The sequence below is a fragment of the Erpetoichthys calabaricus genome, chromosome 13, assembly GCF_900747795.2.
Source record: "Erpetoichthys calabaricus chromosome 13, fErpCal1.3, whole genome shotgun sequence".
NCBI classification, from domain to species: domain Eukaryota; kingdom Metazoa; phylum Chordata; class Cladistia; order Polypteriformes; family Polypteridae; genus Erpetoichthys; species Erpetoichthys calabaricus.
Genome location: NC_041406.2, coordinates 90387420 through 90409901, shown reverse-complemented (window position 1 = coordinate 90409901; position 22482 = coordinate 90387420). Strand labels below are relative to the sequence as shown.

Below are 22482 nucleotides of genomic sequence, written 5' to 3'. Positions count from 1 at the left end.
CTTCTTCTTTTGGCTGCTCTCGTTAGGGGTTGCCACAGTGGATCATCTTCTTCCATATCTTTCTGTCCTCGTCATCTTGTTCTGTTACACCCATCACCTGCATGTCCTCTCTCACCACATCCATAAACCTTCTCTTAGGCCTTCCTCTTTTCCTCTTCCCTGGCAGCTCTATCCTTAGCATCCTTCTCCCAATATACCCCTCATCTCTCCTCTGCACATGTCCAAACCAACGCAATCTCACCTCTCTGACTTTGTCTCCAAACCGTCCAACTTGAGCTGACCCTCTAATGTCCTCATTTCTAATCCTATCCATCCTTGTCACACCCAATGCAAATCTTAGCATCTTTAACTCTTGCCACCTCCAGCTCTGTCTCCTGCTTTCTGGTCAGTGCCACTGTCTCCAACCCATATAACATAGCTGGTCTCACTACCGTCCTGTAGACCTTCCCTTTCACTCTTGCTGATACCCGTCTGTCACAAATCACTCCTGACACTCTTCTCCACCCATTCCACCCTGCCTGCACTCTCTTTTTCACCTCTCTTCCACAATCCCCATTACTCTGTACTGTTGATCGCAAGTATTTAAACTCATCCACCTTCGCCAACTCTACTCCCTCATCCTCACCATTCCACTGATCTCCCTCTCATTTACATCATGTATTCTGTCTTGTTCTTACTGACCTTCATTCCTCTCCTCTCTAGAGCATATCTCCACCTCTCCAGGGTCTCCTTAACGTGATCTCTAGTATCGCTACAGATCACAATGTCATCAGCAAACATCATAGTCCATGGGGACTACTGCCTAATCTCGTCTGTCAACCTGTCCATCACCATTGCAAATAAGAAAGGGCTCAGAGCCGATCCCTGATGTAATCCCACCTCTGTCACTCCTACCACAGACCTCACCACTGTCACACTTTCCTCGTACATATCCTGTACCACTTTTACGTACTTCTCTGCCACTCCCGACTTCCTCATACAATACCACAGCTCCTCTCAAGGCACCCTGTCATATGCTTTCTCCAGCTCCACAAAGACGCAATGCAACTCCTTCTGGCCTTCTCTAAACTTCTCCATCAATATCCTCAGGGCAAACATTGAACCTGTAGTGCTCTTTCTTGGCATGAAACCACACTGCTGCTCACTAATCACCACCTCACTTCTTAACTGAGCTTCCACTACTCTTTCCCACAGCTTCATGCTGTGGGTCATCAATTTTATCCCCCTGTAGTTACTGCAGTTCTGCACATCCCCCTTATTCTTAAATATCGGCACCAGTACACTTCTCCACTCCTCAGGCATCCACTCACTTTCCAAGATTCCATTAAACAATCTGGTTAAAAACTCCACTGCCATTGTTAATGATCTATTTATTTACATTGGAATAGGCATTTTATTGTACACATCTTCTTCTTTGGTTAATGGTCGCCACAACAGATCATGTTTCCATATCTTTCTGTCCTCGTCATCTTGTTCTGCTACACCCATCACCTGCATGTCCTCTCTCATCACATCCATAAACCTTCTCTTAGGCCTTCCTCTTTTCCTCTTCCCTTGCAGCTCTATCCTTAGCACCCTTCTCCCAATTTACCCAGCATCTTTCCTCTGCACATGTCCAAACCAATGCAATCTCGCCTCTCTGACTTTCTCTCCCAACCATCCAGCCTGAGCTGATCCTCTAATGTTCTCATTTCTAATCCTGTTCATTCTCGTCACACCCAATACAAATCTTAACATCTTTAACTTTGCCACCTCCACCTCTGTCTCCTGTCTTTTTATCGGTGCCATCGTCTCCAACCCATATAACACAGCTCGTCTCACTACCGTCCTGTAGAACTTCCCTTTCACTCTTGCTGGTACCCTTCTGTTACAAATCACTCCTGACACTCTTCTCCACACACTCCAACCTGCCTGCATTCTCTTCCTCACCTCTCTTCCACACCCTCCGTTACTCTGTACTGTATTTTATTGTATACATAAAGTCTGTGCATCCCCAATCTAACTTCAGTTGTCATTTTGAATAACTAGATGCTAGTTTTCATTATTGTATTTGTAATTTTGTATTTATATAATTGTGAAAAAAACTCGTTGCATTTCTGGTTCTTTTCGTGGTAGGTAGCGCTATCATTGAGAGCAAGGGCTCCTGGGAAATGTTGTTTCATTCGTCCCGGCGTCTTAAACTACGTAATTTCCGTCTTGCAATTCTCACCAATCACAGTAGACGCTAACCTACGTTCCCATTCAACGTAGTAGACCGAAAATGGCTGAGCGAGGATACAGTTTTTCTTTAACAACATTTAGGTAAACCTTTGTTCTTATCAGCATTAAGTTGATGTACTAAATGTCTGTAAGCGTGTATCGGTTGTATTAACGTGCTTTCTTGCTAAGGAAATGGAAAGCTGTGGAAGGAGATGCGCACTCCAGACTCCGGGAGAGATGCACAGTCACTCTGCTGTGGGCCCCGGCAATGTGATGCTTGGCAGCTTTCAGAGCCTCGAGCTTGTTGCCGTCATTAAGTTTCCTCCTAATCGGTATCTGCTGTTAACTCCAAACTCAGTAAACCGTTGCCAGTGATGTTGCTGAGCTGTATTTACTCCGGCTTGTGTTGATTTAGACCAGAAAGCAACGAGCGGTGGCCTTCCCGCCGGTATCTTTCACTTTCGTTTCGCTTTTTTTGTTTCAGATAAGTGAAGACTGAGAATGTCTTCTCCTTACAAAGCAATTTGATATGGGAGTTGGAAACCGGCATGTTTTGTTGTCGTTACAAAACTCGGTATCTTGTAACTGCCATTGCATTTCGATGTTACAGTTGGGGTAAACGGGACGTAAGTGAGTTGCATTTAGGTGAGCACCGTATTTAATACTTGGGAAATTAACGCGTACAAAATGGATGAATGCACACTGTTTGAATTCACACATATTGTTAATATTGAGGAACGTGAATATCGTACAAGGTTTTAAAAATCACTTCCACTTATTTTGAATATTGAGAAAAGCGCATATCGTGCAGAAATTTAAAATTATTTTCCACTTATTGTGAATATTGGGTAAGGTGAATATCGTGCAGAAATTTTTAGTTCATTTTCATCTGTCGGTGCTCAAAGCCCGCTCAGTGCCGTTCAGTTGTTTCAGAGACGTAAATCAAACCCAGCAGTATCTTGTCCTGGACTGGGTGTGAGGACATCATGTAGTAGAAATTAATACACTTTGAGTGATGACTTCGTTTAGGAATGCAAAATATATGGAGTAAATGCAAGGAATGAAAAGTATCAGAATAATGGCATATTACAGAAATATTCAAGTAGCAAATTCTTAGTACCACTATACTAATACTGGATAGGGCCTCCTTTTGCTGTCAATACAGCCTCAGTTTTTCATGGCATAGATTCCACAATATATTCATTTGAGGTTCTGGCCCATGTTGATATGATTGCATCACACCATTCCTACAGATTTGTCAGCTGCAAATCTCTCGTTCCACCACATCCCAGTGGTGTTCCATTGGATTCAGATCCAGTGACTGGGATGGCCATTGAACTCATTGTCATGTTCATGTTCAAGATGGAAGTAGTCATTAGAAGATGGGTAAATTGTGGCCATGGTCAGCATGCAACAATGCACTGATAGGCCGTGTCACGCAAGCAACGAGTGGTTTGTATTAAAGGGCCCAAAATGTGTAAACAAAACATTCCTCCCACCATTACACAACAAGCATAACACATCAGACTCAGCTTGGACTGCTGACACCAGGTAGGTTGAAACCCGACATGGTCTTCTGCTTTTGTTGTCCGTCCGCCACAAGTTTTGACTTGTTACACATTTTGAGATGCTTCTCTGTTCACCACAGTTTGAATGGTTATCTAGGTTACCATAGCCTTTCTATCATCTTGAATCAGTCAGGCCATTATCCTCCGACCTCCCTCATCAACAAGACATTTTTTCCGTGTGCAGACTTACTGCTCACTGGATGTTTTCATGTGTTCAGCAGCAATCTGAGTAAAAGCCAGAGACTGTTGTGTGTGAAAATCCCAGGAGATCCGGAGTTATAGATGTACTCAGACCAGCCGCCTGGCACTAACAATCATGCCTCAGGCAAAATCAAAAGATCAAAACTTTTCCCCATGCACATGTTTAATGTGAACATTAAGTGAAACTCCTGACTTGTATGTGCATGCTTTTATGCATTGTGCTTACTGGGTACATGATTAGTTGATTAGGTAATTGCATTAATAAGCAGGTGTAGAGGTGATCCTAATAATTTTCTCAGGGAGCATACATTGAAAATATTTAGGTTATTTAATGAATATGGACATAGGGGAATGAAGGCAGAAAGTTTATATTCAGTCATTTAATCTTGCATTAAACACAGAAGATGTAAATAAACAAGTCACTGTACCACAAACATGTAACAATATTACTTTTACTTGAAAACAGCATGTTATGACTATTGATTCTAATAGATTTCAAATACAAGTTAAATAACTGAAAATTAATGAGATACTCAGAAGGGCCTTAAGTTGTGTGGCATCTAATCCAAATAAAAATAATTAATTGGGAGTGAGTACAACAGACAAAATTTTACTGATAACTTCAGGCACTGATCCCCCTTGACCTTGATATGGATAAGTGAGTTATGATTAACAAAATAATCTTCTGATGCACTTAAGACACATCATCAGTGATGTATTTGGAGTCTTAGACAGTTATGAGTCTTTTGACATCAGACACTCTCAGCCAGGCGACCCGGCTAGATTCGATCAGGCCCTGTGTTTTGTTTAAGCAGTAATTTTCCATTGTTTGATTATCCTAAAATGTAATTTGATAATCCTGGTGGCTTTTTGCATGCGTGTGCCTGTGATTACACAGGAGGGATCTCCCAGCAAACCCCCTGCATCACACTTCAACGGTTATGCTGAAAAATAAAACTTTGTTTTTGCACATTTTTTTTTTAAATTGTTCAGGCTTAAAACATGATCTCGTATTATGAATTTAAAATTTGAATTATATGTACAGAAAGTGAAGAGTGTGAATGGTTAAAAGTTTTCAAAGCTAAATTTGATATTCACAGTTAATATATTTATGTTTAAATCTCTCATTGTGGATTTTTTATACTTGTACAGTGTATACTACTTGCTTTTTAATTTTGTAATTGCCATATTTAGGCTATACTACTTAAACTGGTATTTTAACAGGTTTCTAGTGTGTGTGAGATTTATTTTGTCATATTCAGGTACAATGCAGTACTGCTTATTGCAACACAGGAGTAGTTATGTTTTACTATAGTTTTTATTTAAGTTGTATCTTTAACTTATCCCTAACAAATCCTTAATGTATCGCTTAATTTGTAGTGCTTGTGCTTACTATTTAAAGTGTGTTAAATAAAGATCAATGAAATTAGTTCTGTAAAAAAGTTCTGTAAAGGTACTCTCTGGAGTGTATGATGTCATGTTTTATGGAGAAAGTCTGGCCATATGCTGAGTCTGTTATTGTATAATTTTATTAACATTCCTTATTGTTATATTCAAGGTAAAATGAACAATGCATAATATGTGGATTGTGATCTTTTTATTCTTGTTGATTTCGTATCCATCAGTTTTTTGCGTTGCATTTTAAAGGTATTTAATTAATGTACAAATCTGCAATATAATCACAAAATTTTAAACTTTCTTCTCTTATAGCCCTTCTGGAAAGTTGGTTCAGATTGAGTATGCTTTGGCAGCAGTAGCAGCTGGTGCTCCATCTGTTGGAATTAAAGGTAAAAAAGGGACATTTTAATTGATAGAATGCACAGCTTAGATTGCTGTTTTAGAATATGAGGTTTTTACATTTTTTTATTACCAGACGATTGGAAAGTAATTCCTTGACTTCAGTGCATAATAAAGCTGCAAATTATAGATATATAGCAGTGTATTACAATGTTGATATTATTCCCAGTTTTTATTCTCTCCACTCATAAGTAATTCTGATGTTACAAAGCCATCACTACTTACAGTATACAGTGATATACACATTGTATGCCCCATACAAGTCATTGAGAGAGAGAGAGCATTGTTAGAGCTAAAAGATTAGTGCACTCTGTGGTTTTGTCGTGCTCCTAATATTTTACCAATGCAGAGGGTTTACCAAGAACATCACTGATTTTTGGTGTGGAATATTTGTGCAAATCATCTTTTGTGCTGAATCACACTTTTGATACAGATTTGTGGAGGGCGGTCTCTGAACATCTTGTTTTTTGTTTGAGTACAAGTTGTCTTGGCTTGTTCTACTCTGTATGGGTTTTTCTCTCAATGTTGTAGTTAATAATAATACGTTTTATTTATGTAGCGCCTTTTATACGCTCAAGGACACTTTGCAATTCAATGCACACATTAATAAGACAGTAGAAATTTCATACACGAAAAAGAATAATAATACTCATTGAAAAGATGTGTTTTTAACAGAAGTTTGAAATTAATAATAGATTTTTCCTCGCGTAGGCTGAAATCCTGAAGAAACCCATGAAGGAAAATTGGTGACTCTGAATTGAAATGTTGTGAGAATTGGTGGTAGTGCAGTGCAGTGTAGTGGCAGTGCGTCTAAGGCATCTAATGATGTTGGGATCCAATTCCTCATGCTCCTGAAGTTGATAACCAGGTTCTGTAATTGGATATTTATTTACTTGATCCACTAGGACATGGCCCTGGAACTCCTGCTGTTACTCTCTGTGAGATTGTGCAGACATGGAGTGGCCATCCCATCAATCATGCTTGAGTGTTCCTTGACAGAAACAAAACTATTGTTTAAATTGTTTGTGGAGCTAGATGCTGTCGGTTAAGGTGTAACCACACATTTGCAGATTTTCTCCATTTCCAAAAAAAAAAAAATCTTCCGTTATTTATTGTTTCCTTCTCTTTATTTTGAAATCCTGATAATATATCTCCAATGTTACTCTTTTATGTCGAGTTTGGTACCAACCCAACAAATATACTATGCGTGTGGTATTCTTACACCAGGTCTAGGAGGGCCACAGGTATTTGCTCCAACCCCTTTCTTATTCAGTAGCCAGTTATTACCGCTGCTGAAGCAAGTATTGTTAAAGGCCAGTCACATTACAGTAGATGACTTTTCCAGAGATTTTTGTTGTAGCCAACATTTACATCATTTTAGCGAGTTAGCGGTATGCTCCTGTGAATCCATTTGCTTAATGTGACATGCCCTGCAACTCGATCCTACTAGTCTGTGACTCACTATGATAAAATCAGCCAGACTTCACTTTTGACTTTAGTCATAAGTGGTCTCTATGCCCATGAGAGCTGACAAGCAGTGAGAGCTCATCCAGGAGTACAGTGCATATAATGCAGCAATGAGGAATAAGGAACATGGGAGTTTGGATCTTATAGGCAAAAAACAAGCTTGTTTCCCAGATGTCTTGTGTTTTATGTACCATGACAGAATTGAAATAAGAATAAAAAGAGCAGCGATTGTGGATGGCCTTGCTGTACCTGTGAACCCTTTCTACAACATGCTATTAGTTGTCATGAAAAGGGGAGAGCATGACGATGCTGGAAGGTTGGCCCACGATCATCAAGTGTGACTTGGGCAGCAATTTTCAGTCATTTAAATTAGCAACTGTGACTTTGGCTTTAACCAACACTTTTGTGCATCATTTCAGTTAACTTGCTTGTTAAGTTTCCCAGCCCTTTTACAACAACAACAACATTTATTTATATAGCACATTTTCATACAAAAAGTAGCTCAAAGTGCTTTGCATAATGAAGAAAAGAAAAATAAAAGACAAAATAAGAAATTAAAATAAGACAACATTAGTTAACATAGAAAGGAGTAAGGTCCGATGGCCAGGGTGGACAGAAAAAACAAAAAAAAACTTCAGAAGGCTGGAGAAAAAAATAAAATCTGTAGGGGTTCTAGGCCACGAGACCGCCCAGTCCCCTCTGGGCATTCTACCTAACATAAATGAAATAGTCCTCTTTGTAGTTCGGGTTTTTCACGGAGTCACTTGATGCTGATGGTCATACAGACTTCTGGCTTTTAATCCATCCATCATTGTTGGAACATCATGGTGCTTTGGGTAGATGATGGTGGCACATCTTAAACAGTAGCATTGTATGTTTTTATCTACTTCTTGTTTTCCTAACTATCTTCTAACAAGGGGGCTCCGCCTCCTGCTCGCTTCGCTCGCCTACCCCCGGCGTTGGGTATCCTGAATTCATTTTGGAGCTTTGCCCGCGGCATTTCAGACGCGCGTTGTAGGCGCCTGCGTTCATTGATTTTATCCAGGCGGGCTCGTGTTTGTATATCCGTCAGTCGAGCTCGTTCGTTTTGAACCCGTGCCTGCTTTGCTTCCGCAGTTTCAGACGCGCGTTGTAGGCGCCTGCATTCATTGATCTTATCCAGGTGGGCTCGTGTTTGTATCGTTGAGCTGTATTGTGTTTGAATATGGTGTAAAGCGTTCAGTGGTTTGTACAATCCCAAGCAGCACATTATTCCTAACTTCACTCCGCAGTAGTGCCACTCACATTATGGCGGTGACGCCTGCGCCTTCACTCCGCAGTAGTGCCACTCACAATATGGCGGTGATGCCTGCGCCTTCCGTTCTATCTTTGTGGACCTGTGGGGCCTCCGTAGCCTCTCACGTTTGACTCTGGGGTGCAGTGCAGAATCCTCTTTTGTGTGTGGCTGTGTCGTTAGTCGTTAGCTATGGGCGCGTTGTTGCTTCATTTCTCATTCACGTTAGTTGAGCTCTTTCGTTCTTGGGCCGTGACTCCTTCGTTTGCGGTGGATAAGACTTCGCTTGCGGTTTATGAGACGCGCGCCTGCGCAGTACGTCTCATGGTCCCATCGCCGTGTACCTGCGTCCATATCCGGTTTATTCTCTGTTAGTAATATGGATTAACAGTAGAATGCAAATGACAAAAGGCAGACCACCGTCTTAACTTGGTCCTGTTTACAACTATTTGTGTTCATCATGAAGCTTGTTTTAAAAACATGTGGAAAGAATGGAAGTGAAAAGGGAGAAGGACTGAAAATTACTAATCTGTTTAAAAACTGCAGAATTGAGAATTACTAATCCGTTGAAATCCACAAATAATTTGGATGATATTCTCAGAACAGTAAAATTTGTAATTTAAGGATGAGCTCACATGGCAGAAAGCATAGCTTGCTATTCCGTCCAATAGTTTTGTATCACCCAGCATTTGGTTCTAATTGTAAAATTATGTTGGAACAAAATCCTGCAGTACTGTCACTCTCTAAGACCAAACTTGAGGACCCCTGTTTTTTAATTACTAGTTATTAGTTGGTGCTGGTTTACATTTATGAATATTACAGCTTAACATATATTTTTTTTTTCATTTCAGTAAAACATTTAATGTTGTACACAGTGTTAATTCAATGTTAATTGATAAAATAAATAATGGCTGTTGCAGAAGTTCATATTTAACTTTTGTTGTTGTGTATTTCCTTTTTATAGCTGCAAATGGAGTTGTGCTAGCAACAGAGAAAAAACAAAAGTCTATACTTTATGATGAACAGAGTGTCCATAAGGTGGAGCCTGTCACCAAGCACATAGGCATGGTGTATAGTGGAATGGGCCCAGATTACAGGTACTTTTTTTTTTTTCCCCACCACTTCAAAACAGTTTTATTTTTTAATAACAACTGCCTGTGCACACCAAAGAAACAGTAGATTTTCCCATTAAACAAAAGAAACCTGACAATATACTAGGATTAGGTAGTGTTCTTCCTATTCCAACTAAAAACCTATAAACTGTTTATTTAAATTTAGGGTTGATTTATTCCATGTGTGTTTGCGGCACCTAAACTATCAGAAAGCTTGCATTTCTTTTGGGATTTGCATTTTAGAGTTTATATGCATCTGCCTGTTAAAAACATTTTTGATGTGTGTAATTAGAATTCTATTTAATCTTTCCCATGGAAGATTTGTGTAACTGTCATATTGCTCATACAAATATTTTGTGTTTTAGCCATTTTTTAATTGTCTGTCCTTTTTAATTTTTCAGAGTTTTGGTACGACGAGCTCGTAAGTTGGCACAACAGTATTTCTTAGTTTATCAGGAGCCAATTCCCACTGCTCAGCTAGTGCAAAGAGTAGCATCAGTAATGCAGGAGTACACACAGTCAGGGTGAGTAAGAGCCTCTTTCTCTGTTAATCTGGTGCTTCCAATTAAAATGAATCAAGGAAACTGCCAGTGCCAAAGAATCATTTGCATGCATAATTTCACTTGATTCTATATATCATTTTGTCAAATGTGACAAAGGACGATAAATCCAATGCAAAACTTTGCTGTCGATAAAACCTGAGAGCAGTTTATATGTAGTGTTCTGTTAGTTTATTGTTATAATTATTGTGTAATATAATAAACAGTGCAGACTAGATGGATATTTGAGATTTTGTGTAGACTGGAGCTTTACTATAAAGTGACATTGATTTAAAAATGTTTTAACATATTCATGTAAGTGCAGTTTCTACTTATAAGGATGTATCATACTCCGTTGTAATATTGACTTGCCATAGGAGTTTCGTATTTTTTGCAAAATATAAGTAAACTAAACCTGTGCTTTCTTTTTAGTGGTGTGCGTCCTTTTGGAGTTTCATTACTCATAGCTGGTTGGGATGAGGGTCGGCCCTATCTTTTCCAGTCAGACCCATCAGTAAGTTTAATTTTTGTAAGGTACTGAATTGTGCCTGTATAATTTTTAAATTAAAGAGTAATGAAATATAAAAAATATAAATGAAAGTTGCATTAGCTTAAATGGGCAGGTTTAATGATTTTAGAAAATAATACTTTTTAAATTAGCGTAAGTTAAGTTTATTGTTATGGGTAATGTTGAGTCTTGTGCAGAAGAACACTGAGTGGATATGAATTTAAACTTTTTAAATTGTCTCCTGTTTTAACAGGGTGCTTATTTTGCATGGAAAGCAACAGCTATGGGAAAGAATTATGTAAATGGCAAAACCTTCCTAGAAAAAAGGTATGGAACTGTATGCAAATACTTTTTAGTATATTGTAAGTAATCCGGTGTTTTCAAGTGAAATCCGAACTTTATTTTTTCCTGAGAATTTAGAATTTAACATTCTACTATTGAGATCCAATTATTAATACATATTTTTACTAGGTGAAAAGTGGATCTGCTTAGAGCTTGGTATAACTTCATATATTGATTTTTTTTACCTCACAGATATAATGAAGATTTAGAGCTTGAAGATGCTATTCATACAGCTATTTTGACACTAAAGGTTAGTTTGTACTGTTCATTCCTGCTTTATTAAAACTAATTGCATTAATTACTGTATATTTATCCGTAGTAATGATCATTAAAATAAATAGTATGCATTAATTGTATCTAAAAAAAAATCACTTGTACTTATTCCGGGATTTTATTTGGCATTTATGCAAAGTACAGCCCTATGTAAATTGCATGTTATAAATATTGACTACAATCCCAGTGAGTTATATGAGAATTTTAGTGCTGTTAGTGTAAAGCCTTGTCTTTTCTAGTCCTAGATCTTTCAGCATATATTTATCATAGAATTAACCTGTACTGTACATTGTTTCTTAAAGTACCCATTTATATGTGATGCACATTCCATATAATTACCCGCTGTACGACAGCAATCCCAGAATGGAATTTTACTGTTTTTGAGTGGAGAACACAGGGTGTATAGTTTTGATTCATGGTTTCCAGTGTGGTGCTGAGGTGTCACCTTTTGCAGTCGGGTCCCAATCCAGGTAGGTGGTTCATCATATGGTGGGTGCGGCAACACGCTATCAGTGCATGCTCACAACTGTACCATTAGTAAACATTGTAAATGTGTCAAAACCCCAATCTGCCACAGACATTGGCATGTGCCAGGAGGTTGTTTTACTTCTAAACCTGTATTCCAGATCAAGAAAAGCATAAAGAACACACATAAAACTACTTTTCCTGGAGTTTTAATAATGTTCGAAAATACAAAAGGCTTGAAAGTACTGCACACAGTTCTTAGTATATTTATCTACATGTGATCTATCTAGGTATATAAAACATGTATATAATACGTGCAAGATTAATAAAGTTTTCATTTGTATATGACTTTCCGTCCCAAATAGGCAGGTTAACAAATCCAATCCACTTAACATGTTCATATTAATGTCAGGGTTTAAAGCTGCTCAAGATGTTTCAGCTGTGCTATTTGGTATTTGTTCCAAGTATCTGTAGTTCTTTGCATGAACAGGTAAAGTATAAGTAATAGTATGTGGTACTTTTACAGCCAGATAATGTTATACTGGTTGTTGGTGAGTTGTTAAGTATTGACAGTTCTGGAATATTGTACTACATATTTTTGATTGAATTATGTTTTGCTGGTTGCAATGTGATTTTTAAGTTTGAGGAATTTTTAATTATGAAAAGAATATTACCCCTGCTGTGTTTCTTAGTATAGTAGCAACTTGATAGATTAACAGATTTTTGTTTTATATTTTATATACAGGGTGAGTCAACATTATGTTAACACTAATGGTACTGCTATGTATATACTTACATTCAATTTTTGTGGACAGTTTATGTGCCACATATAGTACATGTGTCGAAAACGATGGCGAACAGGTTGAAACATTACTGTAAATCATGCTGCAAATATCAAGTAGGTTTTGTGAATAAATGTTTTCCGCCATTCAAATGTTAACATAATTTTGACTCACCCTGCAACCCTGTAATATCTTGAATATAAAAAAAACTATAAACTCCCATTGAAACAATCAATCGGCCAATATATTAAATCAGATTTTTTTTTTCTGCTTAGTTTATAAACAACTGTTTTTTATAATAAAAATGTGGGTCTGTGCATTTATGGCACATAATTGGAGTTGACATATCATATTTTATACTGAAAAGCAGTCAGACAAATTGCCAGTGTATAATGCTCCCATTTGTTGGAAGATACCAAGCGTACAAATTAAATAATTAAAAAAATGGCAGCATTAGTCCACTAACCCTTTAATACAACCTACATTGCCAATTTCACTTTCCTCCAGCCCTCTTTTCCCTGGGTGCTTGTCTCATTTCTGTCTCAGTGGTATATAGTACAGTGATTCTTAACCTCTGGGTCTCAACTTAGTTTTGGTTCATGGGTTGTTGTTGGTGGGTCTTGAGTGGCTGTTGTGACCACTTGCTCCCTTCCGGCCGAATGATCAACCGCATTGGCGTGATATTTTTTCACTAATCTATTCTTGCTTGTTGTTCACTGTGGCCTGCCAGAGACATTGAACAGCTAGTGATGGGCCCCGAGGCAGTAAAGATTGAGAAACACTGGCATAGTATGCAGAAAGACACTTATGTAACAGGGCTTGCATTTCCCCAAACATCCAATAAAAATCAACAATATTACTATCTGGGTAAAGAAATTCATGCTTTTAACATGACCCTTATTTTAGAGAAAAGAGATGCATTCCATTAGGTGGACCAAACTGCTCATTTGGAGACCCAGGCTGCTTTATACAAGAGAAAACGAATGACATGTATTTGCCATTTCCTGTAAGCTGTTAGTATACCTTATTGTCATCCTGACTGTTCTCCAACTGTTAAAAGACTGACATTTACTCTTACTTTTAAAATACTACAGTTACGTTTTGGCATTTCTAAATTACATTTTAACACATACGTTCATAATTTTATGCTTTATATTTTACAATGTCACCAGTTTCCTTATGAACGTTATACAGCTGTGTTTGATATTTTTTAATCTCCTTGCTCATCCACTGTTAGGTATCGCACTGCTTCTAAGTTTTAGTAAATTAAACAAATTTTCCTGCATTTAATGAAGTGTTATTCTAAACACCCTATTGCTTCTCAACAATCTACTATGGAATTCAAAAGTTAACAACCATTGTTTGATTAACTTACATTTACAGTTAAACTGAAAATGCACCATCATGCACATTACTGCGTTTTCTCATTCAGGAAGCCTGCCCCTTGCTGTTACCTAGCAAGCTCCCCTTTCCGTTTTATTAATTCCTAATGATGCGGATGTGGGTGTGCTTGCTCCAAGTGCTGTGGAGGAATGTATTGTTTCTGTTTGTGACCCATCCTTAGGATTGCAGTTGCCAAGATTTTCTTCATAAGCGGCAAAGTGGGTTCTGCACAACAACACACATCACGCAGCTGAAATAAATGTTTACGCATGACAGGAAATGCCCCCCTTATTTAAGCACTAATTGAAATGTAGATGCTTGCAGAATTAGTTCAAGAAAATCCTTCTGGACAGAGACTAAACACCTTTGTCCTGTGTAAACAGATTTTGCTTGTCATGAAGTACTATTTATTTTGCAAAATTTTTTTATTTGGTTTTTCACAAATAATTAAATTATTAATAGTTATTGATCAAAGGAAGCTGACTTGATTCAGTTCATCTGGACATAGTTCTTTTCCAGGGAGATACATTACATCACTCATCCAAGTGACTTCCTCAGTCTCAGTTGACTGCAGGTTTCTCCAACCTTATAAACAGTACCTTTGCATAATGACCAAAACTAGCACCACTGACTAACAATGGGCCGTGTGATCAACGATATGCAAATTGTCCATTGATCAATGGCCATGAGTAACATTCACAGAGATTTGAGGAATGGCTGCAGTCACAGCATTGTAAGATGGTGAAAGATGTACCCTCCTCGGTTCAGAGATGGTCGTTCCTTTTTCACGTAAATGGCCTCCTTGACTCCTCGTTCAAACCAGTGTTCCTCCCTGTCCAGGATGGCCACATCTTCATCACTGAAAGTGTGACCACTGTCCTGTAGGTATAAATAGACTGCGTAGTCCTGGCCTGACGAGTTGTTGTGCCATCTGCTTCGCCAGTGGTTGTTTGGTTTCCCCGATGTATAATTCACGGCAATCCTCTTGGCACTTAACTGCGTAAACTATATTACTCTCTCTTTTTGCTGTAGCGTGTTTTGGGGTTTGAAAGACACCGAGACCTGGTGTTTTGAACAAATGCGTCTCAGCTGTTGCGATACTCCTGACACATAAGGGATCACCAAAGGTTTTCGCTTAGGCAGTGGTTGTCCTTCCTCTCTCCTAGATTGCTTAGAGCATTCTTTAGGTGTCTTCTTTGGGTCTGGTGTTTGCTCTGTGTTGTAGAGTCCTGATGACAACTATTTTGTGCTCTAGTGGATGGTGAGAGTCAAACCTTAAACATTGATCCGTATGTGTTGGTTTATGGTACACATCAACTTTCAAATGTCCCCCATTGCTGATGGAAATTTCACAATCTAAGAAAGCTAGCCTGTCACGTTTCATGTCCTCCCTGGTGAACTGGATGTGTTTGTCCACTGAGTTGATGTGGTCAGTGAATTGTGATCCAATGACTCGGTGATGTTCCAGGATAGGATAATAGCGCCCTCTTTTCCACTTCTTCCATATACAGATTGGCCACAATAGGTGAAACTGGGGAACCCATGGCGCACCCATGTTTCTGCCTGTAGTACTGGCCTTTGTATATGAAATATGTGGATTGAAGACACAGTTCCAAGAGCAGACAAACTTGGTCGTTGCACTTTCACTTATTTCTTTGAGAGTACAGATTTTAAACAAAGTTTGCTTTATTTTTTTAAATTTAATGTAATAGTTTTCATTTTTACCAATTCCATCTTACAAAAACCTTAAAACCCATTATTTTATTCTCACTCCATTTAAGTAACCTCTGTCTGTTCTAAATTCTGCTGTAATCAGCACAGTATTACAGTACTGTATATCAGAGTAGGCTCCCCCTTATTAATACTTTTGCTTATATGTATTTAAATACGAAATGATCAATTGGGTTTGTGAATTTCCTGGTTGTGTCCCACTATTTATTGGATTTTTCCAGATTACTTCACTTTGGTATAACTAAGTTTGTTTGATTGATATGATTAAAAAGTTGTTCATTGGCACTGCTGTCATTTGCCACACAAATAGGATACATTTTTCACACTGAATCCAAATTAACTGAAAGTTTTTGTTTCTCTGTGCAGGAAAGTTTTGAAGGACAGATGACTGAAGACAACATAGAGGTTGGCATCTGCAATGAGGCAGGATTCCGCAGGCTGTCCCCAGCAGAAGTTAAAGATTACTTGGCGGCAATAGCCTGAGTTAATATCGCAATGATTTTTTTCTTTTGCTTTGCCTGGTAGTCCTTTTGTCTTGTAGGTTTTTCAATAACCTACAATTACTGTATTTTCAATTAAGGAAATTTTTTTATCATTTGTATTCCCTATTTTCTGCCATAAATCCACAACAAATAAATATGGAAAATTCTGTATCCTAACTTGGAAAAAAAAAATTATTACGTGAAAATGTTCTGCCATGTTACTGGGAAGAGGAAACAGAAAATTTAGAAAGCAAAAAAAAAAATCATAAGTTAATGTCACACAAAACATCTGCACAGACAGCGAAAACGTCTTTTCTCTGCTGTCATTCACATTCATTTAGCTGTTTTACAGCTTTATAAGCCAGAGGATAAGCTTTAAAATCCATAGTATATATTGACTAAGCTTCAGCCCCTTCATAAAAATCAGAACTTGCAAAATGCAGACTGTGGGTGGCTTTATGTGGCACCAAACTTCCTAAGGTGATGTCAAGAACTGCACTGCTGGGGAAAAGCTGCATATTTTTTCTTTGAAAGAAAGGGACATTTGGGATTAGTAGAAATATTTTTGTTTTAATGAAGAAGCACCAATATACAGTAGGTCACATATTGAGAGTAACGGGTTAACTCTTTTATCATTTTTTGTTCTGTTAATAATGGAAATGTGAAGAATGTTTCAAAAGATACACTTTTAGACGTGTAGCGTGTGGTGTTTCCACAGGGAGCTTGTCACTTGTTTTCTTCGATTACTCCCAACTGTTCATTCCCCATTGGCAGCAGAGTCGTTGATAGGAAAATGTTTAGACTTCGCAAAGATATCCTCAAAGTGATATTGCTAACAAAGATGTATGTTGCTTTCTAAGTGTGCTAGAAATGAATCTTCTGAGAACGAGTCTGCTTGTATGGTGTCCTTTGTGTACTTTATGGAAACGTGCATTACGAGGTGTACTTTTATTTTTAAACTTGAGTTATGTATGAATCCATGAGGGTAAAGCTGAGATGGCACTGGACCTGGTTAAAAGGGGTGTGTGTGTGTGTTTTCTAATATTTGTGGATAATAATGTCCCCTTTAACCTCAATGCCTACTAAAGTGTGTGTGTATAAGAAAAGTGGAGCTGTCGGATGAATAGTATACAAGTGGTGATAAAGGACTTGTTCTGTGCACTTGATACCTTTATAGCTTTTGTGACTGTGATCTTAGACATCTGAAGTCAACTGAACAGATTACCACATAGCATAAAAGAGCCACAATAGAAACCAGGTAGCAATTAATACTTAAGTCTGTAGGCCATTTTTTTTTCTAGACCAAGGCTGAGGTGCATGTTCTGTATTGGGAGAAACAAGATTACCTGCTAATGATGTTACTACAGTATACCAGATGTCCAATGTAAGTACAGTGATCCCTCCTTGATCACGGCGGTTGCATACCAGAACCCCCCGCGAAAAGTGAAAATCCGTGAAGTAAAAACCATATGTTTATATGGTTATTTTTCTGTATTTTAAGCCCTTATAAACTCTCCCACACTCTTATAAACATTTCCCGCACAGTTATACATCATAAACCGCCTTATTATGTCACTTACAACTCGTTTCGCACCCTGGTTAAAGGACACTGCGGCTGTAGTTCTTGTATTCTTTTCATCCTTCTTAATATAACGAACCGTGGACTCATTGATGCCGTAATAGCAGTGTACCTGTTCCCTTTCTTCAACGATCCAAAACTTTTACCTTTTTGGCAATCATTAGCATCTTCCGTTGGCGCTTGGACACAGCCCCAGTAGCAGGAGCAGATTGTTTTGGAGACATAACGAAGGGCTTGACTACGCACAAAGATAAACACAAAAGTTAACTCTTTCACAGATAAACACGTTGATGCTGAATGAGCGAGACGAGATGCTGGCTAACGCAAAGCGGAAACGAATGCTGCTCTCTGTCGCTAAGCCAATCAGCACCCAGGAACTTAACCACGTGCTCTGATTGGGTAGCTTCTTAGCCATCTGCCAATAGTGTCCCTTGTATGAAATCAACTGGGCAAACCAACAGAGGAAGCATGTACCAGAAATAAAAAGACCCATTGTCGGCAGAAATCCGCGAACCAGTGAAAAATCTGTGATATATATTTAGATATGCTTACATATAAAATCCGCGATAGAGTGCAGCTGCGAAAGTCAAAGTGCAATATATGAGGGATTACTGTATGCATATAGGACATGTAAATTAAATGTTTGCCTGAAGAATTAGAAATTCTGTTCAGCTTGGTAGATTAAAATTACAAACTAGACATAAGAATGTTTAATTGTAAGCTTGTTACATAATGCCAAAGAGTATTGGTACAAGTAGATAAAACAGAGTTTACCTGTTAGGGACAACAGACTAAAAGACTCAGAGCGGCAAAGCAGTGATTTGATAGGAGTGGACCAGGATGGATGGTTCATAAAGTTTTAGCGTGAAGCTGCTAGGACCATAGTTGCACTTATCCACAGTCACTCACTGCCAGTGTTTGAATTTGTCCTTTCAAGTGTTGATTTCTAAGAACCAAGCTGTTTCACAAAATAAAGAACAAACATGGCTGGGGACAGCCTCAACACTGCAGACCGTTACTTGCTGCAGTAAATCTGCTGGCACAATATTTCAACAAAAATACAGCCCTTCACCTTTTCATGTCAAAGCTAGTTTTATTTGTATGGCACTCTAGATTATTTAAATCTTTGATATAGAAAATAATAGTGTTTGATTTGAAGACAGAGTTGGGATTTGGCATTGTCATTTTTATATTATATATATATATATATATATTTTTTTTTTTCTCTTCTGTCTTCTCTTAGAAGAGTTATGTTAAGTTTGGTACATTGTAGTTTGGATTTAGTAATGGACTGCCTGATGAATAAATGACAGGCTTGTATTTTTTGTTTTTATTAAGGAAGTTACATGAGAAAGGTGGCTGTGTTCATTTTGGGGTACAGTTCATTATTTTATATGCATGGAAGTGTGGTTATCGGTGTTTTCTTTTTTTTTGAGTACTTTTTATTTTGTTTCAGCAGAAACCAGTCTTCAGGGGCCTCATGTATAAACGGTGCGTACGCACAAAAATGTTGCGTGAGAACGTTTCCACGTTCAAATTGCGATGTATAAAACCTAAACTTGGCGTAAAGCCACGCACATTTCCACGGTAGCTCATACCCGGTCGTACGCAAGTTCTATGCTCGGTTTTGCAGACTGGCGGCACCCAGAGTCAAAGCAGTGCTACTGTTCCTGTGTAGTTATCCTTTCTTTTTTAGATCCATATCCCTGACGCAGCTTTATAAATACACTGAGATTAACCGCATATTGTTTATTACTTTAATGCATCTGATTGCAATTAACCTGTAACAATATAATGGTCCACAGAATGGTCAAACTATTCCAAATCCCATAACTGCTTTAGTGTTGTTACTCTCACTGCACCTTCTTCTTTCAGCTGCTCCCTTTAGGTGTGGCCACATCGGATCATCTTTTTCCATATTACTCTCACTGCACCACTGTATCTGAGTGTGAATCACAGCTGTACAGCAGCTGATTGGAAAGACAATTATCGGTATACAGCATCAAGCACATGCTGCCTCAGCCATACTGTCTATTGAACTGCTCTCATATGACAAACGCTTCACAGCCTTTCCTGTACTGACCTCACAGTTCACAGTTTCATCCCAAGAACTCTAAACGCACTCAATCAGTCCATTAAGTGCTCCTTGTAGAACTGTTTGTACTTATAAGTACAATTACCTCACTGTAAACATGCAATAGTTATAATATTGCTTCACCTGACTTTATAAAGCGCATATTTACGTGATGACGATATCATTTTTAAGATGAAATGCAGCAAAATGTTTTATATTATACAGATAAAACTTTACACGGTGCCGCAGCGCTAGCAACCCGCTGGCGCTCCATTCACAGATTGTTCCTGACTCACGCTGTATTCTTGCTGGTGCTGATGCGACACTGGAAGGATAGATGGATAGTATAACTAAACACGTACTACAAAAATATTTCAATGTTCCTTAAACGTTTTGAAGAATCGACGTTCTAAGCTTACAGATGGCTTAATGCAGGCATGTGCAACCTACGGCCCGTGGGCCGAATCCGGCCCGCGTACTGATTTTATACGGCCCGCAACGACTTTTCCAAATATCATTGAATCTGGCCCGTTAACCCTCTTGGTGATGCCTGTTTGTTCTTGTGGTATTGTTGGATTATTTTTGATAGTATGATGCGGCCAGTGTTTTCTGAAGTACTTTATATTGTGCTTCCCCCACTTTTACGGCACGTCCGGAACTGTTGCACGTTTATAAAGTGTGCAAGAGCTCGTAGTCACGTAGTCGTTGACTCTGCTGCATCTCTCTGCTCTACTGTCATGCGTGTCCACCATGCAATCTCAATCGTCGCATTAATAAAGAGTTTTTATTAAATAATATATTAATAAATATTTGTTGGTTTTTTTTGGCCTTCTTGCATTTTTGATTTTCAGAAATACATATATATCCTGAAGTACTCCGGCCCGCGTAATCTTTCTACTTTCTAATCCGGCCCATAGTCCTGTCAAGGTTGCACATGCCTGGCTTAATGTCTATTACAGAGCTGATTGTGTATTTGGAGAAAGAAAAGTAAGGACAGGAATTGGAGGTTATTACATTTGAAAGAGACAGTACTGCTACAATAAAGTATTTCATCGAAGGTTGCGCACGGCGCAGCAAGCATCTTGCGTGAGACGAACAATCACTGCGCCACCGTGTTCCCATGTTTAATAACATGCTTTAACTCCTATCATCATGAAAATGATATCACGTATACATCTCAGTATTTTAATTATTCAGAGAGCTGTAATATCACCAATGTAATGGATTCTGTGTCCTGTTGGAGGAAGAGAAAGCGCGGAAGCACGTAGTGATTCACACACACAGAGCACATAGAAGATCAAATACAAAACAAAGCATTTAACGTGCTATTTTAGTTATGATGGGATTGAGAAACTAGTAAATTAAATGATTTTAAGATGAAGTTTATGATGTTCTACTTTAATGACAAATAAACTACATGATTAAAGTGGAAATTTAGAGATTAAAGTTGATATTTCATGCTTTTTCCCCACTGTGTCCCTATTTTTTTTTTTTTCTTCTCTGTACCCTAATAAGCTTTTATGTGACACTCAGACGGTGGGCTATGATATATGACAACTTTTTTTTATTTCGGGCACTGTGCGACTTTGTGAACTTGAGCTTTCGAGTTTCTCCGACACGCTATGTCACTCGATCAACTTCCTTTTGTTGTTTATATCACTGTTTAAACCAACAAATAGTACGTTTTTCTTTGCCTCCACTTGGTATTCGCTGAAATTCTTCTATTTTCCCTTGTGCTTTTGCCATTGTCTTTTCACAGAAGGCTGACCTTATTTATGTTGATTTGCATATTCAAAGAGGCGTAATTCTGAGAGGAGACAGGGCGGGACAGCAGGTGCGTGCACGGGCGTTACTTTTCACGCTGACCGGGATTTATGGAGCGGAAGAACGTGGAAGTTGGTGAACACGCAGATTTATGCATCTGGATATTTTTGTGCGTAAGCACATTTCCGCTTTTGTGCTTACGTCATGTTATAGTGTGAATTCTACGCACGGCGTTATGCATGAGGCCCAAGGACTTTTATTGTTAGAGACGGCCACATTTGTATTTTGTATACTACAGTAGTTGCAGCTACTTGACTCCTACTACTTAACTACTGCTAAATACTTTCAAGGGAGACTAGCAAGAAAAAGGCAGATTATTTCAGTTCATTTACACTGTTATGTACCGAGGTTAGTGTCTTACTCTATCAATTCTTAAAAGACAGAAAATACCTTAGAGTCAAATGCTCTGCAAAACAAAAGGAATACAAAACATTAACAGATAGCAAGCACTTTGTGATTCTTGCATAGTAGCAGATAATTAGGTGTTCTGAAGGATTTGAAGTTGTGCATTTCACATCAACCAACCCCAGGGAATTGCGAGTGGTCATAGTTAATCCTTTTCAAAAATGTGAGTCAGTAATACAGGCATGTAGCGTGCCATTTTATGTTATTTCAAGGTTGCTGATCATGAATATTTTTTTGAAATTTGATTTGTTACTGGAGGTAAATCATATCTAGCTCTCTAATTACCACTCCCAGAAGGTTACAATTACAAATTTCAGTTCCAAGCAAGAGTATTTAGACTTAAAACATTAAAACCGAGGCAAACATTTTAATATTTCAAATATTGTTCTGTTTTTTTTATCATGTACTTCTACCTCATTAATTATTACGTGTTACGAACACCCCAAATTGGGGCAACCTCTGTTAATTCAGACTTCAT

The 22482-nt window shown here is 38.3% G+C and overlaps 1 protein-coding gene across 1 annotated transcript; it reads left to right on the top strand.

The window, feature by feature from the left end:
- Nucleotides 1-2204: 2204 nt before the first annotated feature.
- On the top strand, nucleotides 2205-17129 carry psma2b (proteasome 20S subunit alpha 2b). Its single transcript, XM_028817223.2, has 8 exons — nucleotides 2205-2301; nucleotides 5679-5755; nucleotides 9470-9602; nucleotides 10019-10141; nucleotides 10589-10670; nucleotides 10918-10991; nucleotides 11199-11256; nucleotides 16007-17129. Exons 1-8 carry the CDS (start codon nucleotides 2261-2263, stop codon nucleotides 16121-16123), a joined length of 705 nt encoding a protein of 234 aa, XP_028673056.1. The 5' UTR covers nucleotides 2205-2260; the 3' UTR covers nucleotides 16124-17129.
- The last annotated feature ends 5353 nt before the right edge of the window (nucleotides 17130-22482 follow it).

Bases quoted from the DNA above. Each gene is read 5' to 3' on its own strand.
- psma2b (XM_028817223.2), top strand. From the start codon at position 2,261: ATGGCTGAGCGAGGATACAGTTTTTCTTTAACAACATTTAG. The intron at 2,302-5,678 runs GTAAACCTTTGT...CTTCTCTTATAG, and splicing joins TTTTCTTTAACAACATTTAG to CCCTTCTGGAAAGTTGGTTC. The intron at 10,142-10,588 runs GTGAGTAAGAGC...CTTTCTTTTTAG, and splicing joins CAGGAGTACACACAGTCAGG to TGGTGTGCGTCCTTTTGGAG.